Below are 27,152 nucleotides of genomic sequence, written 5' to 3' on the forward strand. Positions count from 1 at the left end.
GGACCGCTCATGAGCACAGTTAGGACCTGGCGTCATGACAGCCTTTTTCTGCTCTTCCGAATACAACCCCCACCCAGGTTTTCTATCACCAGACCGAGCTTCCCTCAATTACGTGATGGCTAAAGGTTGCAGACCAGCTTCCCTCGATAAGGAGAGGGCCAAGGTTGGAGTAGATGGCTGCATCTTTTAACCACACCACGTGGTTAGAATATCGATACCGACAGAATAAGAACAAGTCTTTGATATTAATTACTAGTCTGCAGTTAGGAATTCGGTATCATTGAACGCGAAGACCGACAACCGCCGAAACATCTATTCTATAAAGACATGAATGTCACTCTGAACTACCCATTCTAACCACGACAGAGTGGGGACAAACTCCAACAGAAACAAACTTTTCAACAGATCCCGACGACACACTGAGCGTAAATATATATATTGATTGCAATTATTCCCAAATGAGTGAGCGTTCATGTGCAAAGGATTAGCATTTCAATTGTTATAATTATCAACTTTGTAGTGTCTCACCTCAGTTGTCCACCACGCCACGATACCAGTTTATCCCACTAGGGAAACTCCATTATCATTTGCTTGTATCTATTGTTTATGCATTTCTGTGAATTACTTAGTAAATTTTAAGACAATTGATGTATAGATGACTCATAGTGAGGACTGGGTTCGTGCAGATAACCAACAATTTACGACGTTTGGAATGAGACTAACATGAGGGAAATAATGATTCATTAATCAGAAGACTAATCGATCAGATATTAAAATATCTGAAAGTTATATTCGGACAATTCTAACTTTGTAATCTGAATATTTTCCTTGGTGCCCCGACTTCCTAGTTAATTACAGTTACATGATTAATCAGTTTAATTGCGTAATAGTGTAATTTGCTAAATAAGTCTTCAGTTTAATGATGCCAAAGACACGACACTAGCATGTGACATTATGGTAGCAAATCAATTTAAGGAGCAGGGGAGAGCGATTATTCCCTAGACAATTGACTCGTGCCCATTGGGATAAAAGGTACAGCCACCACACATGCAATGGCTTCAAAAATGTTATTCATTCAATTGCAAAAATAAACATTTGATGGGCACAGAAGTACCCTTATATTTTTGTCGTTACATTTGGATTTGGGGGGGGGGGGGGGGTTAGTCTAGGCAATATCACGCATTCAAGTGTTTCAACTTGTAACACAGCTGCATGGGATTTGTTGGATTTTAAAGTTGGGTGGTTTCATTGCATCCAATGGCAGTGTTCGTGATAACGCAAGGAGCCGGTTGTGGATTGGATAGCTCTACACCTCAGAAAATGCCAAAAAACATTGAGGGTGTCAGCTAGCACAGATCTAGCCCCTAGTCATTCTTCTAAAGTAGAAAGACAATGGGCTTGGTTACTGCCATCAGAGAGTTTTGAACAAAAGAAATGCTGGGCCTGTAGCCTCACTGATTATGTGCCACCTTCAGCAGAAGAGCTATAGGAGGACAGGCTCATTGTAATGGAATAAATGGAACTATATCAAACATGGTAACTGTTCAAGTTATTCCATTCCAGCCAATACAATCAGCCTGTCCTCTAGCTCCTCCCACCAGCCACCTCTGCTCTTCCTTTAACCCATTTTGGTGAAGGAAGATTTGAAAGCTACAGAATTCAGCTTTTGAAACAGACTGATCATTATTTCAGAAACATCGTTATCAGGGGAGGACTAAATGGTGTGGCAACAATTGACAACCTTTGACGTGGATAGAAGGAATTTGCACAACCATTAACTTGATATATTTGAATAGTCTACTGGTGGGGGGGGGGGGAATCAAGGGTAATACAGATAATAACAAGAAGGCACTGGTGACATGTAAAGTGCTGAGCCACAGCTATGGTACTAGATTGCAATGGGCAATATTCTATTGTGTAACAGGGGGATTAATAACATTAATTTATCATTAACCCTAAAGCACATGACATTCGGGTTAATGTATGGGTAAAGCTACACATCGAAAGTACTTAACTTCACTCACATGATGTGCCTAAGCATAGGTGTTAGCAGGTCTACCACAAAAACATTTAAAATAAAGGTAAAATACATGCATTGCACCAGAGATTAAAACAAAAATACCTATAGATGTTCATACAGGTATACTGTATGCCAAGTATATAACATAGAATGTCAAGACAAATCAGTGAACATTCAAATAAATCATGTACATAAAATACGTCAATAAAAGTGGTACAAACTACTGTACAACCTGGTCAAACATATGTAAACCGGGAACTTGACAAGGGTGAATGACCAGGTATAATGTCAACACCCTCCATTACTTACTCCTGTGATGCAGCTTAATATAGATAAAAACCTGACTAGGTGATACAAGCTCAGAATGAAGCCATCCCAAGAGCTCATGAACTGTAAACATTCACTGCCATATCCCCTGAAACAGAGTAACATTATTTGCAGTTGCTCTCACTAACAACCAGCTTCACTCCCATCTTGTAGGCAAAGGCCTGAGTGGCCTCTAGCTCGGTTTCACTGGGAGAGGCCTTCTTCCGCTCGACAAGTCGGTCCACCAGCACCACAAACACACCAGATATGATGAAAACCAATCCAGACAGGTAGAAGCATGCACCAAAGTCTTTGTCCAGGTCAACCAGCCAACCTGTGCAAAGAGAAGAAATTTGAGCCCACAAACTGCTGCCCTGGATGAATAAACCAGTAGCTTCACTGATTAAAAGCTTAGTTCATTCAAAGTGAAAATGGGTGCAATTCAGTTACTGCATGTCAACATTGTAATTTCACACCATCTCACCTGCAGCAGGTGGACCAATGAAGCCCCCGATACTTCTAAAAAGCATGAAGAGTCCCAGGCCGCTGTCAAACCCCTCCAGGCCCACTATGTCCACAATAGACGTCACATGGATGGCTACAACGCAGCCAAACAGAAAACCGTAGAGCGAGGAGAAGACCAGAAGGGCTGAGTAGTCCTTGCCAATGGGCAGCAGCAGTAGCACTACCCCCAACATAGTGACCACCATTGTCAGCAGCTGTAGGTTCCTCACCAGCCTCAGGTTGGCCAGCCAACCACAGGCCAGACGACCAAGCAGGTCAGCCAATGCCAGCACAGACAAGATGGACGCCGCCCAGTAGTTCTTCAATCCCAGGCTGGTGGCATAGGGAACCACGAATAGAGGTGGGATGAAAAATCCTGCAGCAGCGAAAATGGCAAACAGGATGTAGAGCAGCAATTCTGGCTTCCTTAGCAACGTCCACTGGAAGCTTAGCTTCTTAGGCATCGGGTCATCAGCAGCTTTGGAGTCCTGGTGGTTGTCTTTATTTGGCTTGGTGGGATTATGGGGTTTGGATTCAAGAGGTCTCATGAGGGCTCCACAGACGCAAAGGTTGAGCTGAAGGCTCCCTATGACAAGCAGAGCTCCCTGCCAGGTGTAGACCTCGATGAGCCACTGGAAGAAAGGACTGAACACCATGGCAAAAACACACTCCCCGGAGCTGGCTATGGCGTACGCTATGGGACGCCACTTCAGGAAGTAGTGGCTCACTATGCTGTTGGCTGGTAACCAGGAAAATGAAAGTCCCAAACCTAAAAATAAAGCAAAGATAAATCTTGGCTCTGTTGGTCTGTTACTAAATGTAATACATTATACATGTGTATCTGCTCAAATTTAAATGAGCCAATATAGCTAATCAATAACTACACCAAGTTGTTCAGTTACAATGTGTTCTGGTTGGGGTCTGTCGGGTTCACCCAGGGGTCATAAAAAGGGTTGTACCCAAATGTTTGGTGTATTAGAATAATGTATTGTGCTTATGTTTAATTAATAGAAGGGGAGGGGTTAAAAGACCCCTCCCTCCTACAGTTACAGGGTTTTAGACTACGGATTAACAATATATATATATATTCATTGTAGAAGTTTAGTATTGTAGTTCTCTGCCTCATAAAAAGAGGCCCTTAGACAGAACTCTGCAGGGGAGTGAAGGAGATAAGACCAGGTAAACATTCCACAATAGGTCAACTTTGGAAGAAGGGGACATTTACTGCTAAGTGTTTAGCTAACAATAAAGGCCCTGTTTATACAGCTTTGTAGGCATGGTTTTGGTCCCAGGAGTAGAGTATGAGGATATAGGCAGTGACGTCATTAGGGCGCGACTTAGGGTTTAATAAAACCAGTGGAGACCTTTTGTTTGATGCAGAACTTACTCGGAAACATGCGTGCTATGTTCCTGTTTGTCAACTTCTGTCTGCAATTGCATTAATAAAGGTTTTTTAATGATTTAATTAAAGATAGTCATAATGCTAATTTCAACAATGAACCAATGATTGACAAAGGACGTAAGAAACGAACCCTAACAGGTCACAAGGCAAAACTCATCATGATTGTTAACCCTCAGGGATGACAATTTCAGTTCTATTTTCTCAAGCTCCTGAAATTGAAAATCACTCGAGGTAATGCCTTTTGTTTCCATCTAACTGATTATTTTAACTGCACTGGTACAGTAGGTTTTATGGGCTTGTGTGGTGATCGTGCAACTGTATCACCCTGAGAACACACCAACGTAAACTGTTTTTAAATGTGAAGTTCATTTTCCACGTGGGGAGCCCTCAACCCTACCTTGCAGTACACCTATGCTGAGGTACATCCATGGAAGACTGAGGTCGAGAGAAGCCAGGATCATCCCTGAAGCAGTGAGGAGCCCTCCCATCATGATGACTGCCCTCTGGGTACAGTGCATGCTCAGGACACTGGCAACTGTGGCTGAGGTGAGGAGACAAATCATTACAGGAACCAGAGTGGAATGTTCTCGTGGTTACAACAACAAAATGTCAACCTTGTCTCTAGTTGCTTGAGCATGTTTGTTTGTTTATTTGTCCAACTTATAACACTATAACCATGCAACACATTTCAGTTGAAAAATGAAATAGAAGTTAAACTGCAATGTAAACAAGACAAGTTGCCCTCACCCTCACTTACCTCCCAAGTGAAACATGACTATCATAGTGGAGGTGACCCATGAGGTGGTGCTGGTGAGGACTCCAAAGTGGTTCTGGATCTCTAGGAAGAATAGGCCGAAGTTCTTAAGGACGCCTGTAGTGAGGCCCATGATAAAGAAGGCTGAGGTGACCACCACCCATCCATAGCCCCCATCAGGGGGGCCACCGGCCTTCATACCAGGGCTCTGCATCACAGCTCTACAGCCTTCGAAGAACATGTACAGTAGGCATATGTTCACTGCTGCAATGTGGTCAGTAAATGGGTGGTTCCACCACTTTATTTCATATTATTTTGACATCGTCATAAAGAGCACATGTTCAACTTAATGGCACAATTTCTACTTAATGTCAAAGGCACTCATTTCGTGGACCGAAATACACTTAGTTGCAACCTGTTCTCAGAGCATTTTGTATTATTTTGTATGTAAATCCAAGATGCACCATTTAGTATGATATGTTACATAAGACGGATGGTTACTTAAGGCTAAAACAAAAGGAGGGTTGGACATACGAAAAAGTCTAGCAACCCAAAGATTGCAAGTTCGAAGCGCATCACATACACCTATAGCATTTGAGCAAATTAGCAACTTTTTCAACTACTTAGCATGTTAGCTAACCCTAACTTGAACCCTTTAAGTTAACTGGTCACCTAATTCTTAAACTTAACCCTAAATCCTAGTCTAGCTAACATTAGGGAGCTAGCTAAAGTTAGTAACATATGTTTAACAAATTCCTAACATGTTGACGGTCTCGGATTTACGTACAGAATAATACGAAATGCTCCGAGACCAGGTTGACAGCGAGTATGAAACACTTTCTTAGAACCTCAACTTGTCCGCCTGAATGCATTTCTGAGCATGATGAACGTTTCTGAATTTCTGACTAGAAAGTCGTGTCCATCGGCACTCCAAACTCACAGTTTCTCGGTCGTTCAAGCGAATGACCGCACGTAGTGGACTTGCACTGCAAACCAAGCAATGGCAATCTGCACCACATGTGATACAATGCATCGATCGACGATGTCTATTCTTCCTCGCAATGAGATAAGTTAGTTACTGCACTTGCAGCATGTCTAGTCATTCTGCCTTTTTTTATGTCTAAATTGACAGTACTTATCCTGCTAACCGTTCTGAGAACTCAACGCAAGGATGGAATAAAGAAATGAAGCATCACTCACGACTGGTTCGTAGCCTCCTCACTTCGTGCGCTTCTCCTCCTGGTTTATTGGGAGATATTGCTGTTCTCTTCTACCGGCCATATCGTAATTTCTATTTCAGCGCGGGGAGGTCTTCTATATATACATGTCGGAGTTGGACACTCCCCTTCGAGCTCATGCTCATTATGTAAATCACGACCAATCAAGTATATAAACCCTGGATCGCTGATGATATGTATTGGCCAATGAGAGGCTTTGATCACAACTAATTTATTTTGTTTAACATGTATTTAACTAGGCAAGTCAGTTAAGAACAAATTCTTATTTTACAGCCTACCCCGGCCAAACCCTCACCTAACCTGGATGACGCTGGGACAATTGTGTGTTGCCTTATGGGCCTTATGACGCCTCTAGCACAGAGATGCAGTGTCGTAGACGGCTGCGCCACTCTGGAGCTCATACAGCAAAGGGAGTTGTGGTTGTATCTATTCTATGGTTGTATTAGGTTGGTTGTATCCTACAACATAACCATCGTAGACCACTAAAATGTGCAGTCAAAATTAAGCATGACTGTCATTACTGGAATGGAATGGACCAAGACCCCCAACCTAATAATTGATTAAATCATGTGTGTATGCTTAGAGTCAATGGTGTATGCCAACATGGAGAGAACCCCATCATTAATGGTGTAATATGCCCTTGCCTTGAGAATCGGGCATGTTCATCATTACCTAATTGGCTGAAGGAAATTAATGATGAATATTAGGGCAAACTAAGTCCATTTACAACATCTGACAGCCCTTTTCAACTGTCCATGCCCCATCTGTTTGGTATCTCAACAGGTTTCCTGCTCTCTGCACAGGAGAAGGAACCATTGAAGGTTGTAAACGGTACTACTACATAGTAATGCTTGATTCACTGTTTTCACGACGTATGCCAACTCCTACTTCTCTCTCTCACTAGGGTGCATGTGCTCTGAAAGGGATTGGTTTTCCCCTGAGCTGAACCTTTAAAAACAGAGAACATGGTTGAGTGTGAGAATGCAAGTGAATGTAACACATTTTTCAGAGTTGGATAGTAATAAAATGCATTTCCACAGCAGAAGCAAATACACTCCATACGTTTTTGGACAGTGAGCACTTCTAAAAAATGTGTCTCTATACTCCAGCATTTTGTATTTAAGATAGAATGTTTCATATAGGCGACAGTATAGAATGTCAGGTTTTATGTGAGAGTACTTTGAGACATACAGTGTGTATAGAAAGTCAGAATATTCATCTTTAGTTACCTCACAGCCTGAAATGAAAACATCAAATCTGACTTTCCCAGCTTTATTTTCACACAGTAAGTAACCCACAATATCCAAGTGAGAAAAATAAAATAGACTGACTAGGCCACTCAAGGACATTCACCTTCTTGTCCTTCAGCCACTGTACAGTTGCTTTGGGTCATTGTCATGTTGAAACATGAACCATCTTCCCATTTTCAATTTCCTGACAGAGGACTGCAGGATCTCCTCAAGAATCTGTCGGTATTTTGCACTGTCCATTTTCCCTTCTATCCTGACAAGTGCTCCAGTTCCTGCTAAAGAGACACACCCCCATAACAGGATGCTGCCACCGCCTGGCTTTACTGTAGGCATGGTATTCTTTGGGTGTAAAGATATATTGGGATTTCACCAGACAGTTCAATTTTGGTCTCATCTGACCACAGAACCCTTTGCCACGGCCTCGGAATCTACAATGTGTTTTTGGCAAAGCTCAAAAGAGACTTGATGTGGCTTTTTCTGAGTAGTGTTTTTTTTTCTTGCCACGCTCCCATAGAAGCCAGATTTGTGGAGCTTGTGATATTGTGGTCACATGCACACATTGACTAGTGTTTGCCAAAAAGGCCTGGAGCTCCTTCAAAGTCGACATTGGCTTCTTGGTAGCCTCTCTGATCAGTTTCCTTCTGTCCCAGTCATCCAGTTTGGAGGGACGGCCTGATCTATGCAGGGTCTGGGTGGTGCCATACACCTTCCACTTCTTAATAATGGTCTTAACTGTGCTCCGAGAGATAGACAAAGCCTTCAAAATCTTTTCATATCCATCCCGACTCTTGCCTTCACACAACTTTATCTCGTAGATCTTTTGAAAGTACCTTTCCGCCCATAGTGGATTCTTTGCTTCTTTCTTTGCACTACTAAGCAATTAATTCCTCTATGAACACTCTGCTTTTATTCTGAACTAATCAAAGTCACTACAATTGGTCACAGATGGAAGCCAATTAGCTTGATTTGTGATCTGGAAGGTAGTTGGTTATACCTCAGCATGTTTGTAATTACAATTCTAAGGGGGGGAAGGGGGGGTATTTTACTGTTGGACTTTTAATTCTTTTTTTTTTTAAATAGAAAGAAAAATTAACTTGGATATTGTGGGCTACTGTCTGTAAATAATTGTATGTGTTTTCATTTCAGGCTGTAAGGCAACAAAAGGTGAACATTTTGAAAGGGGGTGGTGACTTTCTATACCCATTGTATCTGTTTTACTGTTTAGAAATGAAAACACTATGTATCTAGTCCCCCCATTTGGACAAATTCACTTAGTGTATTAAAGTAGTCAAAAGTGTAGTATTTCTTGCACGCAAGGACTACATCAAGCTTGTGACTCTACAAACTTTTTGGATGAATTTGCAGTTTGTTTTGGATTATGTTTTTCCCAACAGGAACTGAATGGTGAATAATGTTTTGTGCCATTTTGGAGTCTACATTCATCCTAATAAGAAAAATCATGAATGAATCATTCAGTTATATCCTTGCAGAATCATTAAGTGGATGCTACCATGATTATGGATAATCATAAATGAATCATGAATGTATGAGTGAGAAGGTTACAGAGGCACAAAGATCATACTCCCCAAAAAATGCTTATCTCCCCTGTTATTGGTAATTGTGAGAGGGTAGCATTTTGTTGTAGCCTCTGAACGGCATCATTATTCATGATTTTTCTTATCAGGATTAATTTAGAAGTGTTCAGAAACATCTTATCTACTCAATTAGAAATAAAATGACTCTAGTCATCATTCAGTTACTATTGGGCAAAACATATTCCAAAACACAACCAAAACAAACTGCTTGATTAGATAAGCGTTCAACCCCGAGTCAATACATGTTAGATGCACCTTTGGAAGAGATTACAGCTGTCAGTCTAAGTCTCTAAGAGCTTTTAACATCTGGATTGTACAATATTTTGCCCATTATTATTTTTTAAATACTTCGAGCTCTGTCAAGTTGGTTGTTGATCATTGCTAGACAGCCATTTTCAAGTCTTACCATAGATTTTCAAGCCAATTTAAGTCAAAACTGTAACTAGGCCACTCAGGAACATTCAACATCGTCTTGGTAAGCAACTCCAGTGTATATTTGGCCTTGTGTTTTAGGTTATTTTCCTGCTCAAAGTTGAATGTCTCCCAGTGTCTGTTGGAAAGCAGACCAGTTTTCCTCTAGGATTTTGCCTGTGCTTAGCCCAATTCCATGTATTTTTATCCTAAACAACCTACCTAGTTCTTTCAAATGACAAGCATACCCATAACATAACAGCCACCGTCATGTTTGGAAATACTGAGCGGTACTCAGTGATGTGTTGTGTTGGATTTGGCCCAAAATAATGCTTTTCATTAAAGAACAAAAGTGTATTTCTTTGCCACAGTTTTTGCAGTATTACTTTAGTGCCTTATTGAAAACAGGATGCATGTTTTGATTTTTAAAAATTCTGTACATGCTTTCTTCTTTTCACCCTGTCATTTAAATTAGTATTGTGGAGTAACTACAATGTTGTTGATCCATCTTCAGTTTTATATCACAGCCATTGAAGTCTTTAACGGTTTTAAAATCACAATTGGCCTCATGGTGAAATCCCTGAGTGGTTTCCTTCCTCTCCGGCAACTGAGTTAGGAAGGACGCTTGTATCTTTGTAGTGACTGGGTGTATTGATACACCATGCAAAGTGTAATTCATAACTTCCCCATGCTCAAATGGGTATTCAATGTCTGCTTTTTATTTTTACCGATCTACCAATAGGTGACCTTCTTTGTAAGGCATTGGAAAACCTCCCTTGTTTTCTTGGTTGAATGTGTGCTTGGGACCAACAGATAATTGTATGTGTGGGGTAGAGAGATGGGGTAGTCATTCAAAAATCATGTTAAACACTGTTATTGCACACAGCGTGAGTCCATGCAACTTATTATGTGACTTGCTATGCACATTTTTATTCCTGAACTTGAATAGGCTTGCCATAACAAAGAGGTTGAATACTAATTGACTCAAGACATTCCAGCTTTTCATTTTTAATTAATTTGTAAAAATGTCTAGAAACATAATTCCACTTTGACATTATGGGGTATTGTGTGTAGATCAGTGACACACAATCTCAATTTAATCCATTTTAAATTCAGGCTGTAATGGGTCTACATAAGGGTGCAAATGAAAAAAAATCACAAAAGCTCTGACGAAGGCCGTGTGGCCGATACGTAAGCTTATTAAATATCGGTGGTACTATCAAGAGCAGTGTGCGGTTTCCTTTTTCCTTCATCAAATGCAGGCTGTAACAAAATGTTGAAAAAGTCAAGGGGTGTGAATACTTTCTGAAGGCACTGTATGTATGAAAATACCCTCAAAAAAGATCTGACATTCTGTACTGTCGCTTCATATGAAACATTTGATCTCAAATCCAAAGTATAGAGTATAAAGCCAAATAAATAAAAAGTTCTTCAATGTCCAAATACATATGGAGGGGAATGCATGTACACATTTAACAAATAGAAGAATCTGTCATAATCTTTGAAAACGTCAGTAAACTTGTACCTGGGTTAATTCACTGACCAGTTGTGACCCCTGGATTTGATACACTAGTTTGTAACACTCCCATTTTGTAATGAGGTGGGGAGAAAATGCATGAGATGTTGCAATAATAAAATAGCTCTAGGAACTTAAAGGCAAGTAGTGTCAAGTATTTGAAAGGGATTGTGTAGGACTATGCACCGTAATGTCTTGATACAGTTCAATGTTAGCTGACAAACCCAACTAGTGAAATTGAAGAGCTCATGTCACACTAAGATTATACTGATAGTGTGACCATATACAAATGAAAGAGATTAGTCTTGTGATTTGAGGAGTGATATGATGAGTGGCCTGTTCGGTTGAAGGGATATTTTTAGAATGGACATGGGATATGGAAGGAATGAGTGTCACACACTCTCAACTACTGTTGAACTATCCTCAAGCAGAGTTCTGCCTGTGTACAAAATATCAGAAGAGTCCTATAATCTCTACTGACCTTGAACATAATATTATTGATTGTAAGGCCAACAGAAAAAGTTACTGACCCCACTAATGGGTTTTTGAAAGACATTCTACAATCCTTTTTCATATGGCATTGATATATATTTTAATCTTACAACACCTGCTTCACAATGGAATTTTAAATCAATGGATTTTTAAATCTCTAAATGTACTTCATTTACACTGACTTCTTGTCTAACATTTCAAATACAGACTGCAGTGTATTCATTTCATTTTATAAAATTATAAAATCCTCTTGACATATGTACACAAATATATGTATATACATACATAAAACGACACGAAGAAACATTCCATTCCATCAGTCCAGCATACTTTCATTTTTCAGATGGGGGGACAGAAAGGTGAAGGCTAGCCCTGCTAGCTTAGAAAACAAAGGGCTGGAGAAGAAGAAAAAAAACACTCACTCAAGAGAAATGAGACCTTGTTTGAAACAAGTGTCTCTATAGTGTCCTGGTAGAAGATCTTGTTCTCAGTCCAATCTATTGACACACTGCAAAAGGACAGGGCCGGGGGGGCGGTCACACACACGCACATGCACACACACGGCAACCAAGTGAATGCAGAAAAACAGTCTCTTAGAAGAGGGGCACTTAGGGTGTTTGTCTACGTATCCTTGCTGTCACGGAACAGGTCGACACGCAGGGCCAGCTCCTTGAAGGAGGGCCGCAAGCATGGGTCTTTGTCCCAGCATTCCTGCATTATCTCATGCATCTGAGAGAACGAGAGAGAGAACCAAAGACATGTTTATTTGGGATGGTCACAACTGGTAGCCTTCCTATGGTATATATTCATTGAAATCTGATTGTAACATAAACATGTTACCATTCACTCACATTGCTCAGTTAAGGTACTAAGTTAACTGTGGAAACTGCAACCCCTCTTTTACACATGTTATGTCACTGCATCATTAAGGAAGGCAAACGCACTATAAAGACTGAACAATGCAATACAAAATGGACATAATGACTAGAACCCAGCCCTTACCTCCATGGGACAGCCCACAGGTTGAGGCAGCCTGCTGCCTGACTTGAGGAGTTCAATGAGATGATAGACAATCAGCTGGCCCTTCTTGTCATTACCCATCATGCCCATGAACATCTGAGGATGTGGAGAAAGGATGGTTGGTCAGGTGTGAACTACAAATGATCAAACAAGTATATGTAAACTAGGTCAGTATAATGCAAGGAGTGCAGGGATGTTTGCAGTTGTTTTAGGTCTCTATTGCACACATACAGTATACTTTCCTTTATTTGCAGGCTCTTGTGTATACAAGTAGGCTCAAGTAGAGTCTGACAATGTGTCTTAACATACAGTGCCTTCAGAAAGTATTCACACTCCTTCAATTTTTTCTTATTTGGTGGTGTTACAAATTAGGATTAAAATGGATTTCATTGTAATTGTTGGTCAATGATCTACACAAAATACTCTGCAAAATGCCAAAAGTAATATATTTTTTTAAACGTATGAAAAATAAAACACTTATATCTTGATTAGATAAGTATACACCCCCCCCTGAGACAATACATGTTAGAATCCCCTTTGGCAGTAACTACAACTGATTTTTGGGGGGTAAATCTCTAAGAGCTTTGCACACCTGGATTGTACAATATTAACATTCCTTAAGCTCTGTCAAGTTAGTTGTTAATCATTGCTTGACAACCATTTTCAAGTATTGCTATAGATTTTCAAGCCAATTTCAGTCAAAACTGGCTCTGGCTGCTCATGGCTCGCTGACGGCTCTGGACGCTCATGGCTCGCTGACGGCTCTGGCTGCTCATGGCTCGCTGGCGGCTCTGGCTGCTCATGGCTCGCTGGCGGCTCTGGCAGATCCTGTCTGGCTGGCGGCTCTGGCAGATCCTGTCTGGCTGGCGGCTCTAGCGGCTCCTGTCTGGCGGGCGGCTCTAGCGGCTCCTGTCTGGCGGACGGCTCTGTAGGCTCATGGCAGACGGACGGCTTTGCAGGCTCATGGCAGACGGGCGGCTTTGCAGGCTCATGGCAGACAGGCGGCTTTGCAGGCTCATGGCAGACGGGCGGCTCAGACGGCGCTGGGGAGATGGATGGCTCAGATGGCGCTGGGGAGACGGATGGCTCAGATGGCGCTGGGGAGACGGATGGCTCAGATGGCGCTGGGGAGACGGATGGCTCAGATGGCGCTGGGGAGACGGATGGCTCTGGCCGGATAAGGCGCACTGTAGACCTGGTGCGTGGTGCCGGAACTGGAGGCACCGGGCTAAGGACACGCACCTTCATGCTAGTGCGGGGAGCAGGGACAGGGCACACTGGACTCTCAAAGCGTACTCTACACCTGGTGCGTGGTACCGGCACTGGTGGCACCGGGCTGAGGGCAAGCACATCAGGATTAGTACGGGGAGAAGAAACAGTGTGTACAGGGCTCTGGAGACGCACAGGTGGCTTAGTGCGTGGTGCCGGAACTGGAGGCACCGAACTGGATACACGCACTACAGGGAGAGTGCGTGGAGGAGGAACAGGGCTCTGGAAATGCACTGGTAGCCTAGTGCGTAGTGTAGGCACTGTAGGTACTAGGCTGGGGCGGGGAGGTGGCGCCGGAAATACTGGACCATGCAGGCGTACTGGCTCTCTTGAGCATTGAGCCTGCCCAACCTTACCTGGTTGAATGCTCCCGGTCGCCCAACCAGTGCGGGGAGGTGGAATAACCCGCACCGGGCTATGTAGGCGAACCGGGGAAACCATGCGTAAGGCAGGTGCCATGTATGCCGGCCCGAGGAGACGCACTGGAGACCAGACTCGTTGAGCCGGCCTCATGACACCTGGCTCAATGCCCAATCTAGCCCTACCAGTGCGGGGAGGTGGAATAACCCGCACCGGGCTATGCACACGTACAGGAGACACCCTGCGCTCTACTGCGTAACATGGTGTCTGCCCGTACTCCCGCTCTCCACGGTTAGCCTGAGAAGTGGGCGCAGGTCTCCTACCTGCCCTTGGCCCACTACCTCTTAGCCACCCCCCCAAGAAATTTTTGGGTGTTACTCAAGGGCTTTTTGGGCTTCCGTGCAAGACGCGTCCCCTCATAACGCCGGTTCCTCTCTCTCAACTCCTCCGCTCTCCGAACTGCCTCCAGCTGTTCCCATGGACGGTGATTCACTTTAGCCCATGGTCCTTCTCCGTTAAATACCTGCTCCCAACTCCACAAGTCCTGTATACTCTCCCGTTGCTCGACATTACGCTGCTTGGTTCTGGATTGGTGGGTGGTTCTGTAACGGCAATCCTCCTCCTCTTCATCAGAAGAGGAGGAGTAGTGATCGAACCAAGGCGCAGCGTAGTGAAATGACATGATTTATTGAACACGACGGAAAAAACAAACTAAACTTGCATAAACAAACAAAACAAATAAACGATGCAGACAGACCTGAACGACAAACTTACATATAACGTGAAGAACGCAATGAACAGGAACAGACTACATAAAACGAACAAACCGCAAACAGTCCCGTATGGTGCAAGCATATACACAGACACAGGAGACAACCACCCACAACGAACACTGTGAAAACGCCTACCTAAATATGACTCTTAATTAGAGGAACGCCAAACACCTGCCTCTAATTAAGAGCCATACCAGGCAACCCAATAAACCAACACAGAAACAGAAAACATAGAATGCCCACTCAAACTCACGTCCTGACCAACTAACACATATAACAAACTAACAGAAAACAGGTCAGGAACGTGACACATATGAAGCGACAGTACAGAATGTCAGATCTTATTGAGTAACAATGTTGTTTATCCATCCTTTTTGTTGTTGTTGGTGGATCAGCGTTAATATTGCGGAAAGATTGGTGCTTCCATCAATGTAATTGTCTGCATCATTTCCAATCCCCGATATATTTTTGGGGTAAATACATACATAACATACAGTTGAAGTCAGAAGTTTACATACACTTAGGTTTGAGTCTTTAAAACTAGTTTTTCAACCACTCCACAAATTTCTTGTTAAAAAAACTCTAGTTTTGGCAAGTCGGTTAGGACATCTACTTTGTGCATGACACAAGTAATTTTTCCAAAAATTGTTTACAAACAGATTATTTCACTTATAATTTACTGTATCACAATTCCAGTGGGTCAGTACTGAACCTATGTGCCAAGGGGGATGAATACTTTTGCAAGGCACTGTATATGTATGTAATGTATGTACAGTTGAAGACGGAAGTTTACATACACCCTAGCCAAATATATTTAAAACTCAGTTTTTCACAATTCCTGATATTTAAACCTACTAAAAATTCCCTGTTTTAGGTCAGTTAGGATCACCACTTTCTTTAAGAATGTGAAATGTCAGGATAATAGTTGAGAGAATGATTTATTTCAGCTTTTATTTATTCCATCACATTCCCAGTGGGTCAGAAGTTTACATACACTCAATTAGTATTTGGTAGCATTGCCTTTAAATTGTTTAACTTGGGTCAAACGTTTTGGGTAGCCTTACACAAGCTTCCCACAATAAATTGGGGGAATTTTGGCCCATTCCCCCTGACAGAGCTGGTGTGACTGAGTCAGGTTTGTAGGCCTCCTTGCTCGCAGACGCTTTTTCAGTTCTGCCCACAAATTTTCTATAGGATTGAGGTCAGGGCTTTGTGATGGCCACTCCAATACCTTAACTTTGTTGTCCTTAAACCGTTTTGCCACAACTTTGGAAGTATGCTTGGGGTCATTGTCCATTGACCAATTTGCGACCAAGCTTTAACTTCCTGACTGATGTCTTGAGATGTTGCTTCAATATATTCACATAATTTCCCTTCCTCATGATGTCATCTATTTTGTGAAGTGCACCAGTCCCCTCCTGCAACAAAGCACCCCACCACATGATGCTGCCACCCCCGTTCTTCACGGTTGGGAGGGTTTTCTTCGACTTGCAAGCTTCCACCTTTTTCCTCCAAACATAACGATGGTCATTATGACCAGTTCTATTTTTGTTTCATCAGACCAGAGGAAATTTCTCCAGAAAGTATGATCTTTGTCCCCATGTGCAGTTGCAAACCGTAGTCTGGCTTTTTTATGCCGGTTTTGGAGCAGTGGCTTCTTCCTTGCTGAGCGGCCTTTCAGGTTATGTCAATATAGGACTCGTTTTACTATGGATATAGATAATTTTGTACCCGTTTCCTCCAGCATCTTCACAAGGTCCTTTGCTGTTGTTCTGGGATTGATTTGCACTTTTCGCACCAAAGTACGTTCATCTCTAGGAGACAGAACGCATCTCCTTCCTGAGCGGTATGATGGCTGCATGGTCCCATGGTGTTTATACTTACGTATTATTGTTTGCACAGATGAATATATATATTTTTATTTATCACAATTTTCTTTAACCATTTTTGGTCTTTAATGCAGGGCCGACAGACAAGTTCGTAACTTTTCCCCCCTTCCACTTGCCTCTTCCATTTTTGTGGTAATGCTGCAATTAGTTGGTTGTAATTTTGGGTAGAGCAGACATTTCCATATGTCTGTGTTAGCTGCATGTGTGACATAACTCCACCAGTTGTATTTATGATATAATTTATTATCCTTTTTCGATTCAATTAGTATATTTGAGTTTAACCACAATATTTGTTGTGTTATTTGTTCTGCCTTTTCAGGTGGATTTAAACTGAAATTGAAAACAACTTTCTAAGGCTTGTTAAAAAATGTTGTTTTCAAATAACTGAAAGTGAGCAGCTGTAATCTGAATAAAGGGAAAAAGGCCATTCTTGAACATAGGGTGAGACATTCTTACTAATTTTCTAGAGAACCATTACAGATTTAAGTATAACCTTTGTATGACGGATGCCTTTAGTGAGAGATCTAATGCTTTAATATGTAATGATTTCCACCCTCCAAATTCATATTCATCATTTAAATAGGCCCCTTTAATTTTGTCTGGCTTGCCATTCCAAATAAATTGGAATATTTTTTGTTCATATAATTTAAAAAGCAGGTCACTAGGTGTAGGCAAAACCATAAGGAAATGGGTAAATTGTGATATGACTAGAGTTAATCAGGGTTAGTTTTCCACAAATAGACAGGTATTTTCCTTTCCATGGTAGCAAGACCGTATCCATTTTTGCTAACTTTCCTATTTTTTTGAACTTTCTATAAACATTTATTGGAGTGAGATCATTTCTTTCTTTCGGGATATGTATACTGAGTATGTCCACGTCCCCATTAGACCATTTTATTGGTAACCTACACGGTAATGTAAAAGTAGCATTTTTTTGTGATCCAATACGTAATAATACGTAACACTTATCATAATTTGGTTTTAACCCAGAGAGGTTAGAAAAAGTATCTAGATCCTCTGTGAGGCTGTGGAGGGATTCTAATGGTGGTTTTAAAAGAAAACATGAATCATCAGCGTACAATGACACCTTTGTTTTTAAGCCATGGATTTTTAATCCCTTAATATTATTGTTGGATAAAATTTTAACAGCTAACAGCTAACATTAATAAATAGATATGCTGATAGTGGACAACCTTGTTTAACCCTTCTTGACAGTTTAAAACTTTGAGATGTAGCCATTATTTACTATTTTACACCTAGGGTTACTATATACATATACTAGAAACTTTAACCCATTTTATAAAGAGATTCTCCAAAATTGAAATATTTCAGGCATTTACATATAAACTCCAGTCGTACTTTATCAAAAGACTTTTCATAGTCAGCTATGAAAACCAGGCCTGGTTTCCCCGATATTTCATAGTGTTCTATTGTTTCCAGTACTTGTCTTATATTATATCCAATGTATCGTCCATGTAAAAAACCTGTCTGATTAGTATGAATAATATCTGACAAAACCTTTTTAATTCTATGCGCCAAGCATTTAGCTAGAATTTTTGTATCACAACACTGAAGTGTAAGAGGCCTCCAATTTTTTTAATGGACTGGATCTTTATATATACACCACTTGGATCCTGTTTCAGTAATAATGAAATCAGACCACCTTGTTGCGTGTCCGATAATCTACCGTTTATATAGGACTGGTTAAAACATGCTAATAATGGTCCTCTGAGTATATAAAAAAAAGTTTGGTATACTTCTACTGGTATGCCATCCAGCCCTGGAGTTTTCCCAGACTTAAAGGCTTTAATTGCATCAAGAAGTTCCTCCTCTGTAATTTGGCCTTCACATGAGTCTCTCTGTACAGATGTTAATATTACATTATTAATAGTAAAAAAATACATACAATTAGCATCGGTTAGTGGAGATGGAGGAGACTGAAATGGAAACATATTCTTAAAGTACTTTACATCCTCTTCCAAAATATAGTCCGGTGAATCATCCTTTTTCTCATATCACCATCATTAAAAACTCTAATTGTTTCAAAATCACCATTGGCCTCATGGTGAAATCCATGAGCACTTTCCTTCCTCTCCGGCAACTGCGGTAGGAAGGATGCCTGTATCTTTGTAGTGACTGTGTGTATTATACACCACCCAAAACCCAATTAACAACTTCACAATACTCAAAGGGATATTCAGCGTCTGTTTTGGACATTTTTACACATCTACCAATCGGTGCCCTTCTTTTCAAGGCATTGAAAAACCTCCCTGGTCTTTGTGGTTTAATCTGTGCTTAAAATTCACTACTCGATTGAGGGACCTTACAGATAATTGCATGTGTGGGGTACAAAGATGGGTTAGTCATTCAAAAATCCTGTTAACCACTATTATTGAACACAGAGTGAGTCCATGCAACATATGTGATTTGTTTAGCACATTTCTACTCCTGAACTTGCCATAACAAAGGGGTTGAATACTTATTGACTCAAGACATTTCAGCTTCTAATTTGTTCGACAAACACAATTCAAATTTGACATTATAGGGTATTGTGTGTAGATCAGTGGCACAAATCTCAATGTAATACATTTTAGTTCAGGCTGTAACAACAAAATATGGAAAAGTAAAAGGGTGTGAATACTTTCTGAAGGCACTATAGCTCCAACCTTGGTTCATAGCATGTTTATACTGTGTGAGCAACTTATTCTTATTTTTATGTCCCTTTCTAGCTTTTGGGCATCATAGTTTGTTTTAACAGGCTATGTGATCTTAACGTAGCCTGTTAAAATTACCCTGATGTTCCCCTTGACACCATGGGGCCTTATGCTGTAACATATACCATCTTTGCCTGAGGTCAGTAGGCTTTGCATATACAAGTAGCAAGTATTTAATGAGACAACATATTAGATGTATTTGAAGAAAAGGGAGAGAGAGATGAACTCACTGCAGGAGGGCTGCAGTTCTTGTCGCTGTGGGTGAACAGTTCATAAAGCACTACGCCAAAGCTCCAGATGTCAGAAGCCACAGAGAACTTGCTTTCCGTCAGAGACTCTGGGGCATACCTGCACAACGACACAAAAAAAGTGTCCCAAATCTCTCTCTTATTTTTCTCTCAAAAAAAGGATGACTAGGAATTACAGTTACACCGCATAGGAAGCTAAGGAAATGTGTGAAGACGAACAGCTAAAGCACAAATCTAACACAGGAACTAATAATAAAGTCAGGAACAAGATTGCACAGTTCATAGAACTCTAAACTAGGGCTGGACAAAATGTTCAAAATACAGTATTATATCACAATATTATCCACATTTTTCACAGAATAATGGCATTTGACAGTTGTTTTTATGTTTTTGAATAATAAAAGTTCTAAATAAGCTGACTAGTGCATGACCCTAGGGTGGCAACAAATTCTAAGTGGATTTAACGGGGCTGTCTCTATTCTGACTGTTTTAAAACAGCGGTGTCAAACTCATTCCATGGCCATGTGTCTGCTGGTTTTTGGTTTCACCTTTCAATTTGTGTCCAATTAAGATCTAGATAACCAGGCGAGGGGAGTTCCTAACTAATCAGTGACCCTAATTAATCTATCGCGTACACGGGAGGAGCGAAAACCTGCAGACACTCGGCCCTCCATGGAATGAGTTTTGACACGTGTTTTAAACTGTTTAGTCAACTTCAACCCAAAATAATTTATAGCATTTATCAATTTTTGCATTTACTGCAATCGTTTGCTATCATTTCCACACTGTGGCTTGTTTGTTTTGTCTTTATCATCAAAAAGTCACTTTTCCCTTATTTTTCTCTGTAACCATGTTTCCATCCACAGTTTTTATGTGAGTAAAGGCATACTGTATAAATAATCATCACGACAGCTTTGTTAGAAACGGGAAGTTTCGGTACAATTTTATAAATGCTGGCAGTTGATTTCTTCATCCTTTTGTGTCTGTAAAATCGTGTGAGAAATGGCGGTGGAAATGCCTCGATACCGGTGTGTAGTAAATATAAGTAAACCACCTAGTCCTACTTTAAACGATTATGTTGGTTAACTTCAAGAAATATCATTGGTCACTATGAAAATAAAAACTGTTCTTTCTGCCAGTGACCGAATAAAACTGTCTCTCCAGGATTTGCAGAGTTTTTTAAAATTATTTTCACAATATGCAATGATTTCAATGATGATAATAAGCACGGAATTGTTAATTTTGCTAAAGAAAGATAGCAGAATCCTGGAGGGACTGCTAAAGGTGTCTAACCAGAAGATGGGGCTCTCTCCAGGCTCCTTGACCATATAGTACTCCTTGTCCTGGGGCAGGACCTTGCTCAGGCCAAAGTCCCCAATCTTCACCCTCAGCTCACTCTCTACCAGGATGTTCCGGGTTGCCAGATCTCTGTGGATGTAGCGCTTGGTTGCCAGGTACTCCATACCCTGCACACACAAAAGAACAAAGACAAAAACGTTCAGACCTCATACATGCCTTACCTTTACTTCACACTAGGTTGCAGTCTGTATTAGTGTGTATTATAATGTTATGAACTATCACCATATGGTAAACATCAGGCATCAGTTGAAGGTAGATATCTGGATATGGAAGAGTAAAACCATTATAATCAAAAGGTTAATGTTACTTTCATATCTGGTCACTATCAGTACCTTGCATATCTGAGCGGTATAATGCACCAGTTTCATGTGGTCTATTCTCTGCTTGTTCTTGATGAGGTAATCTCTCAGACTCCCATAGGGCAGGTATTCCATGATCAGTCGCAAGTTTCTCCGGCCTGCAGACAACAAACAAATAGAGAAACATTCACCTCTGCACTGACTTAGGATTCTACGAATAACTCGCTAAACTTGTCTTCCTACTGGATTAAAAGGATCTGTTGGAGTTACAAGGCAACTACTATTCACCTTCTGTGACTTTCAGAGAACATAAAAACACTGCCAACTTTCCTGCTCACTCAGAGTTCACACATCAATAGTGTATTTTAGAATGATCTTTTCAGAAGCAAACAGGTTACTAATGATCGGATCCTGGACTAACAGGTTACTAGATCTTCGACTTCGCACACGACTGTGTGGCCATCCACGACTAACACCATTATCAAGTTCGCTGACGACACAACGGTGGTAGGCCTGATCACAGGCAACGATGAGTCAGCCTACAGGGAGGAGGTCAGAGACCTGGCAGCATGGTGCTGGAGCAACAACCTCTCCCTCAATGTCAGCAAAACGAAGGAGCTAATCATGGAAAACAGGAAACGGGGGGGGGGGGGGCACACCCCCATCCACAACGACGGGGCGGCAGTGGAGCAGGTCAAGAGCGTCATGTTCCACGGTGTCCAAATCCTTAAACTCAAATGGTCCAAACACACAGTCGAGAAGAAGGCGTGAGTGCCGCTCCCCCTCAGTGAGGTTGAAAAGGTTTGCCATGGCCCCTCAAATCCTGAAAAGGTTCTACAGCTTTACCATTGAGAGCATATTAACTGGCTGCATCACTGCTTGGTAGGGCAATAGCACCGCCCTTGATCGCATGACGCTGCAGAGGGTTGTGCGGACAGCCCAGTACATCACTGGGGCCGAGCTCCCTGCCATCCAGGGCCTCTATATCAGGCAGTGTGAAAAGAAGGCCCGGAAAATCGTCAAAGACCCCAACCACCCAAGCCATAGACAATTTTCTCTGCTGCCGCATCGCAAGAGGTACTGGTACATCAAGTCTGACACCAACAGGCTCTTGAACAGCTTCTATCCCCAAGAAATACGACTGATAAATAGCTACACGGACCGAGTTTACCTTGTATCTTATTGACCTTATATTTCAGTGTCTCGACGCACACTTACAGGGCCCTACACACTCACGCCATCATTTGCTCACACAAAATATGAACATACATTTATACACTCTACACACCTGCACACCCACTCACATGCAAGCTGCTGCTACTCTGTTTATTTTATCCTGTTGCCTAGTCACCTTACCCCTATACATATCTACCTCCATCACTCCAGTATCCCTGCACATTGTAAATATGGTATTGGAACCGACCATGTAAATAGTATGCTTACTTACTTATTGTGTTCTTCATATTTCGTCTTATTTCTCATGTGTTTTTTTCCTAGTATTACATTGTTATTGATATTGCATTGTTGGGTTTTGAGTTTGCAAGAAAGGCATTTCACTGTACTTGTGCATGTGACATTAAAACTTTAAACTTGAGCCTTAAAAGAAATACTTTAGGCTTTTGGCAATGAAGCGTTAGTGCAATGGCTGGAAGTTTATGGGTATCTGCTAGCATGCTAGTACATTGAACAAAAATATTAACGCAACGTGTAAAGTGTTGGTCCTGTGTTTCATGAGCCGAAATAAAAGATCCCAGAAATGTTCCATACGCACAATAAGCTTCTTTCGCTCAAATTTTGTGCACAAATTTGTTTACATCCCTGTTAGTGGGAATTTCTCCTTTGACAAGATAATCCATCCACCTGACAGGTGTGGCATATCAAGAAGCTGATTAAACAGCATGATCAGTACACAGTTGCACCTTGTGTTGGGGACAATAAAAGAACACTCTAAAATGTGCAGTTGTCACACAACCCAATGACACAGATGTCTCAAGTTTTGAGGGAGAGTGAAATTGGCATGCTGACTGCAGGAATGTCCACCAGAGCTGTTGCCAGATAATTTAATGTTCATTTCTCTACCATAAGCTACCTCCAACTTCGTTTTAGAGAATTTGGCATTACGTCCAACCGGCCTCACAACCGCAGACCACGGGTAAACACGCCAGCCCAGGAACTCCACACTCGGCCTCTCCACCTGCGGGATCGTCTGAGAATAGCCACCAGGACAGCTGATTAAACTGAGTATTTCTGTCTGTAATAAAGCCCTTTTGTGGGGAAAAAATGATTCTGATTGACTGGGGCTGGCTCCTGAGTGGGTGGGCCTATGCCCTCCCAGGCCCACCGATGGCTGTGCCCCTGCCCAGTCATGTGAATTCCATATATTAGGGCCTAATTTATTTATTTCAACTGATTGATTTACTCAGTAATATCATTGAAATTGTTGCATGTTGAGTTAATAGTCTTGTTCAGTATAAATACCCAGACTTCCCGTCATTGCGTTAATGCTAGTTAGCATTGGCTAGCACAACTACTGTACCTCTAACTTCCTTCATACTGGACACAGAGACATAAGTTGTTGCCATATGTAGGACAGAGACTTGTAAAGTAAACTGAGGAGTTTGCTCCTCTCCTCGATTGCCTCCTCCGGCCAAAGATACTCAGGTGTATCCTATTGCAGAATTGTTTTGAAATCCGCCACACCCCCTTTGAATCAGCTGTTGTTTTCTCGGAGGAGAAAATCATGCACATGTAAAATGGTATGCTACTTATCCATGTATAGATCTATACATGGATGTACCTTACCACTTCACATACGTATTTTGGGATTCCTCCTCTGTAAATGTAATTTGCCTGATGACGCACTAGTGGAGAGTAATTTCAATTGGACCTTTTTCGAAAGGAGGAGAGGACGCGAGGAATCAAGCCAATCCCACACGTCACACTGTACCTGCGCTGTAACACACTCCTTTGTATTTGACGATATTCTCATGCTGAAGAGACTTGAGGATCTCGATCTCCCGCTCAAAGTCCCGCATGTGCTCTGCCGTGCTGTGCTGAAGCTTCTTCACAGCCACAACCTCCCCCGTGTTGTCCTGGAGAGGGTCGTACCGGCACATCTCCACACTGCCAAAGTTACCCTGATGGAAGAAACCAACATGATTAAGTAGGACTGAAGAGATGACATTAAAATCAGCTGATTACTTAATGAAGCGCTTTGAGACGGAATCAGAAAGATCCACCTCCACAAACGAGAACACTGTGTGGTGTTCAAAGACCATGAATGATCATCTTTGGTCATCATTGTTCATGACAATGAGTGTGATTCCGTAGCTTGTGGCCATCATTGGCTGTGATACTGTGGTTCCTTACCTTGCCTAACTGCTGTAGGAAGATGAGGTGTCTCTCCTCAAACTGGACTGGCTCCTGGTTCTCAAACGCCCCAGTGACCCACGGGGACGCTGCTGTTCTGTTTGGCAGGAGGTCACTCTCCACAATCAGCTCATATTCTGTGGGCAAAAACAGCACAATGTCAAATCACGTAGACATGTTCAGGAATGACAGTATTTTTTGCAGACTTGTATTTGTTCCATGTCTGCTTGGATTCTCCCCATCTCTTTTAAGCCCCTAGCAGCACTTGGTCCACCTAAAACACAAACACCGGTAACAGCCTGGATATAATATAGGCTGGTAATATGGCCACCATTACACCCATGACAATTATAATAATCATGACCTCCTTGAAACAATTAACTCAATGAAGAGACCCTAGGACCCATCAGTATGACCCAGTTTAAATCGGCAATGACTGTAGCAATGCACTGACCAGGCGTGAACAGGCTGTTGAGGTCCCTGATGATAACCCTGAAAGAGGGTCTGAACGTGGGCTCGTAGTCCATGCAGCTGGTGATCAGGTTAGCAAGCTCAGTCCACTTAGGAGCAGGCAGCTGGTGGCGGTCCTCGTAAAATAGATTTTTCTGAACCAAAGAATCATTAGAGGCATGTTAGTTTGAGACTCTTTGTAGTAGGACTGCATATCAAATTGCATTAGTGTAAACATACTGCTACATATTTCTAAAACATAACCTACTGGTATTGCTGATGTGATCCTCACCTTAGAGTTGTCCAGTGTCGCCAGTGGTTTCTCCCCTCCACTGCAGATCTCCCACAGCGTTGTGCCAAAGCTCCACTTGTCTGCTGCAAGGCTCAGGTTGGTAGAATCCTCAATACATTCAGGAGGCACCCAGGGGATTCGCTCAACCAAAACTGAGCCAGACCACAATATGTCATTAATAATTAATTGACAACCAATTCACACAGCATTTAGTGTTTAATAATCCTAACTCTGAAATAGTACAATATGATTTGAATATAATATCTAGGTTGTAATATTTTAAGATGTGAAAGGTTGTAAAAACTGAGGTATTCAAGGATTTTTGGAGGTGTGTCTCAGGTCATAGCTGGGGTAACTTCGTGCACACAACTGAGTTTTGATGGATAAACGTTGCCCCCTTCTGGCAACCTAGTGGTAACACTGGTGTATCAGAGGAAGAGAGAGGAGAACTCACTATCTTTGGGCAGGACAGTGATGCTGACACCAGGGTCACTCAGCTTGATGAAGGGGGGATTCCCAGTTTTCCGATCCTCTTCCCGGATCAGCAGGACGTTCTTGGCACAGACGTTCCCATGAGCAAGGTTCTTTTCCTCCTGCGGGATTGAGGAAAGGGGACAGTCAGGAGCGGAGGAGACGGGACAGTCAGGAGGGGACGGGAAAGTCAGGAGCAGAGGTGCATCACACCAACTAACTAAACATTCACAAACTTCCTGCAGGCACTGATGGACTGGGGCAGTCTGTGGCTTGTAACACTGAGAATGTATAATTATTCATAGAGTCCCTTTATCAATGAGCAGCCATGTCTGTAGTACAGGTTGGGTTCAGCCTTACCAGGAAGTGCATGGCCCAGGCAAGCTGCTTGGCCACTTCAAGCTTCCACAAGATGTTGACTGAGTTTTTGTTCTTCTTCAGGTATGTGTCCAGGGAGCCAAACTTCACATACTCCTGCACCATGATATCTGTAAGAGTTAACAGCATTTTTACAGGGGTTAAAACACAAGACATTGTGCCAAAGGATTAATCAAATGCCACTATTAATTAACCTTTTTGCAATAAAGCATAAATATCGCTATATCAGCTTTCATCGAATCCAGCCCTCCAGTCATATGCAGCACTACATTACATACCAGAGACAACATGGGCCAATCTAAAAGTAGCAGAGGAACACTCATAGAGCACAGAGGCCGGCAGATTAAGAATGGTCAGGTAAGAGGGTTTTGATGAAACAGCTCGGTATTGTAATCCCCCTAAGAATAGCCCACCTTGACTCTGCTGTGGTCTCTTCTTCAGGTTACACAGATTATTATAACGGGTCAGAGGATCATCAGTCACAGTAGGGTAGTGGACATTAAAGGATAATAACCTAAGCTTAAAACGCAAGCAGGTAGTATGGATGGAGGGACACAGTCATTCACTTGCTTTATCTGTTATATACATTTCCCAACTGGGACAGATTGATTGACTCACTCTCCTCCCCGCACACACACACGCCGTAGTTCAGCACCAGGTGCTTGTGGGATAGCTGGCTCATCATGCTGGCTGCCTCAAAGAAAGACTGTAGAGAAGGAGAGAGATAACCATCTTTAATATACACCGTCATCATTCATTATAGCCCACCATAG

General features: G+C 41.9%; 2 protein-coding genes across 3 annotated transcripts in view; both read right to left on the bottom strand.

The window, feature by feature from the left end:
* Positions 1-1,327: 1,327 nt before the first annotated feature.
* zgc:114041 (uncharacterized protein LOC574425 homolog) lies at positions 1,328-7,386 on the bottom strand. 2 transcript variants are annotated; one of them, XM_055919164.1, is made up of 5 exons: positions 6,187-7,386; positions 4,990-5,214; positions 4,630-4,773; positions 2,811-3,599; positions 1,328-2,660 (listed from the first exon to the last, which is right to left on the bottom strand). In XM_055919164.1, the coding sequence occupies exons 2-5, from the start codon at positions 5,198-5,200 to the stop codon at positions 2,452-2,454; spliced, it is 1,353 nt and encodes a 450-aa protein (XP_055775139.1). In that variant the 5' UTR covers positions 5,201-5,214; positions 6,187-7,386; the 3' UTR covers positions 1,328-2,451. The 2 variants fall into 2 exon arrangements, with proteins under 2 accessions (XP_055775139.1, XP_055775140.1); XM_055919165.1 differs by having other exon boundaries at positions 4,990-5,070; positions 6,187-7,356.
* A 4,176-nt stretch (positions 7,387-11,562) lies between these two features.
* The window catches only part of jak2b (Janus kinase 2b), a 52,909-nt gene continuing 37,319 nt past the window's right edge, over positions 11,563-27,152 (bottom strand). The window contains exons 13-24 of the mRNA XM_055919159.1: positions 26,998-27,085; positions 26,362-26,489; positions 25,985-26,123; positions 25,531-25,682; positions 25,243-25,393; positions 24,789-24,925; positions 24,367-24,556; positions 21,453-21,577; positions 21,055-21,227; positions 19,744-19,861; positions 12,491-12,604; positions 11,563-12,217 (exon numbers count right to left, since the gene is read on the bottom strand). Coding sequence (XP_055775134.1) covers positions 12,110-12,217; positions 12,491-12,604; positions 19,744-19,861; positions 21,055-21,227; positions 21,453-21,577; positions 24,367-24,556; positions 24,789-24,925; positions 25,243-25,393; positions 25,531-25,682; positions 25,985-26,123; positions 26,362-26,489; positions 26,998-27,085 — 1,623 coding nt within the window. The 3' untranslated portion in view covers positions 11,563-12,109. The remainder of the gene's footprint in view (positions 12,218-12,490; positions 12,605-19,743; positions 19,862-21,054; positions 21,228-21,452; positions 21,578-24,366; positions 24,557-24,788; positions 24,926-25,242; positions 25,394-25,530; positions 25,683-25,984; positions 26,124-26,361; positions 26,490-26,997; positions 27,086-27,152) is intronic.

This window comes from Salvelinus fontinalis, chromosome 4 (genome assembly GCF_029448725.1).
Source record: "Salvelinus fontinalis isolate EN_2023a chromosome 4, ASM2944872v1, whole genome shotgun sequence".
In the NCBI taxonomy this organism is placed as follows: Eukaryota; Metazoa; Chordata; class Actinopteri; order Salmoniformes; family Salmonidae; genus Salvelinus; species Salvelinus fontinalis.

Excerpts from the sequence above, each read along its gene's own strand:
- zgc:114041 (XM_055919164.1), bottom strand. The coding sequence starts at position 5,200 with ATGCAGAGCCCTGGTATGAAGGCCGGTGGCCCCCCTGATGGGGGCTAT. Across the intron at positions 4,774-4,989 it reads AGTCATGTTTCACTTGGGAG|CCACAGTTGCCAGTGTCCTG; the intron begins GTAAGTGAGGGT and ends TCCTCACCTCAG. Across the intron at positions 3,600-4,629 it reads CAGCATAGGTGTACTGCAAG|GTTTGGGACTTTCATTTTCC; the intron begins GTAGGGTTGAGG and ends CTTTATTTTTAG.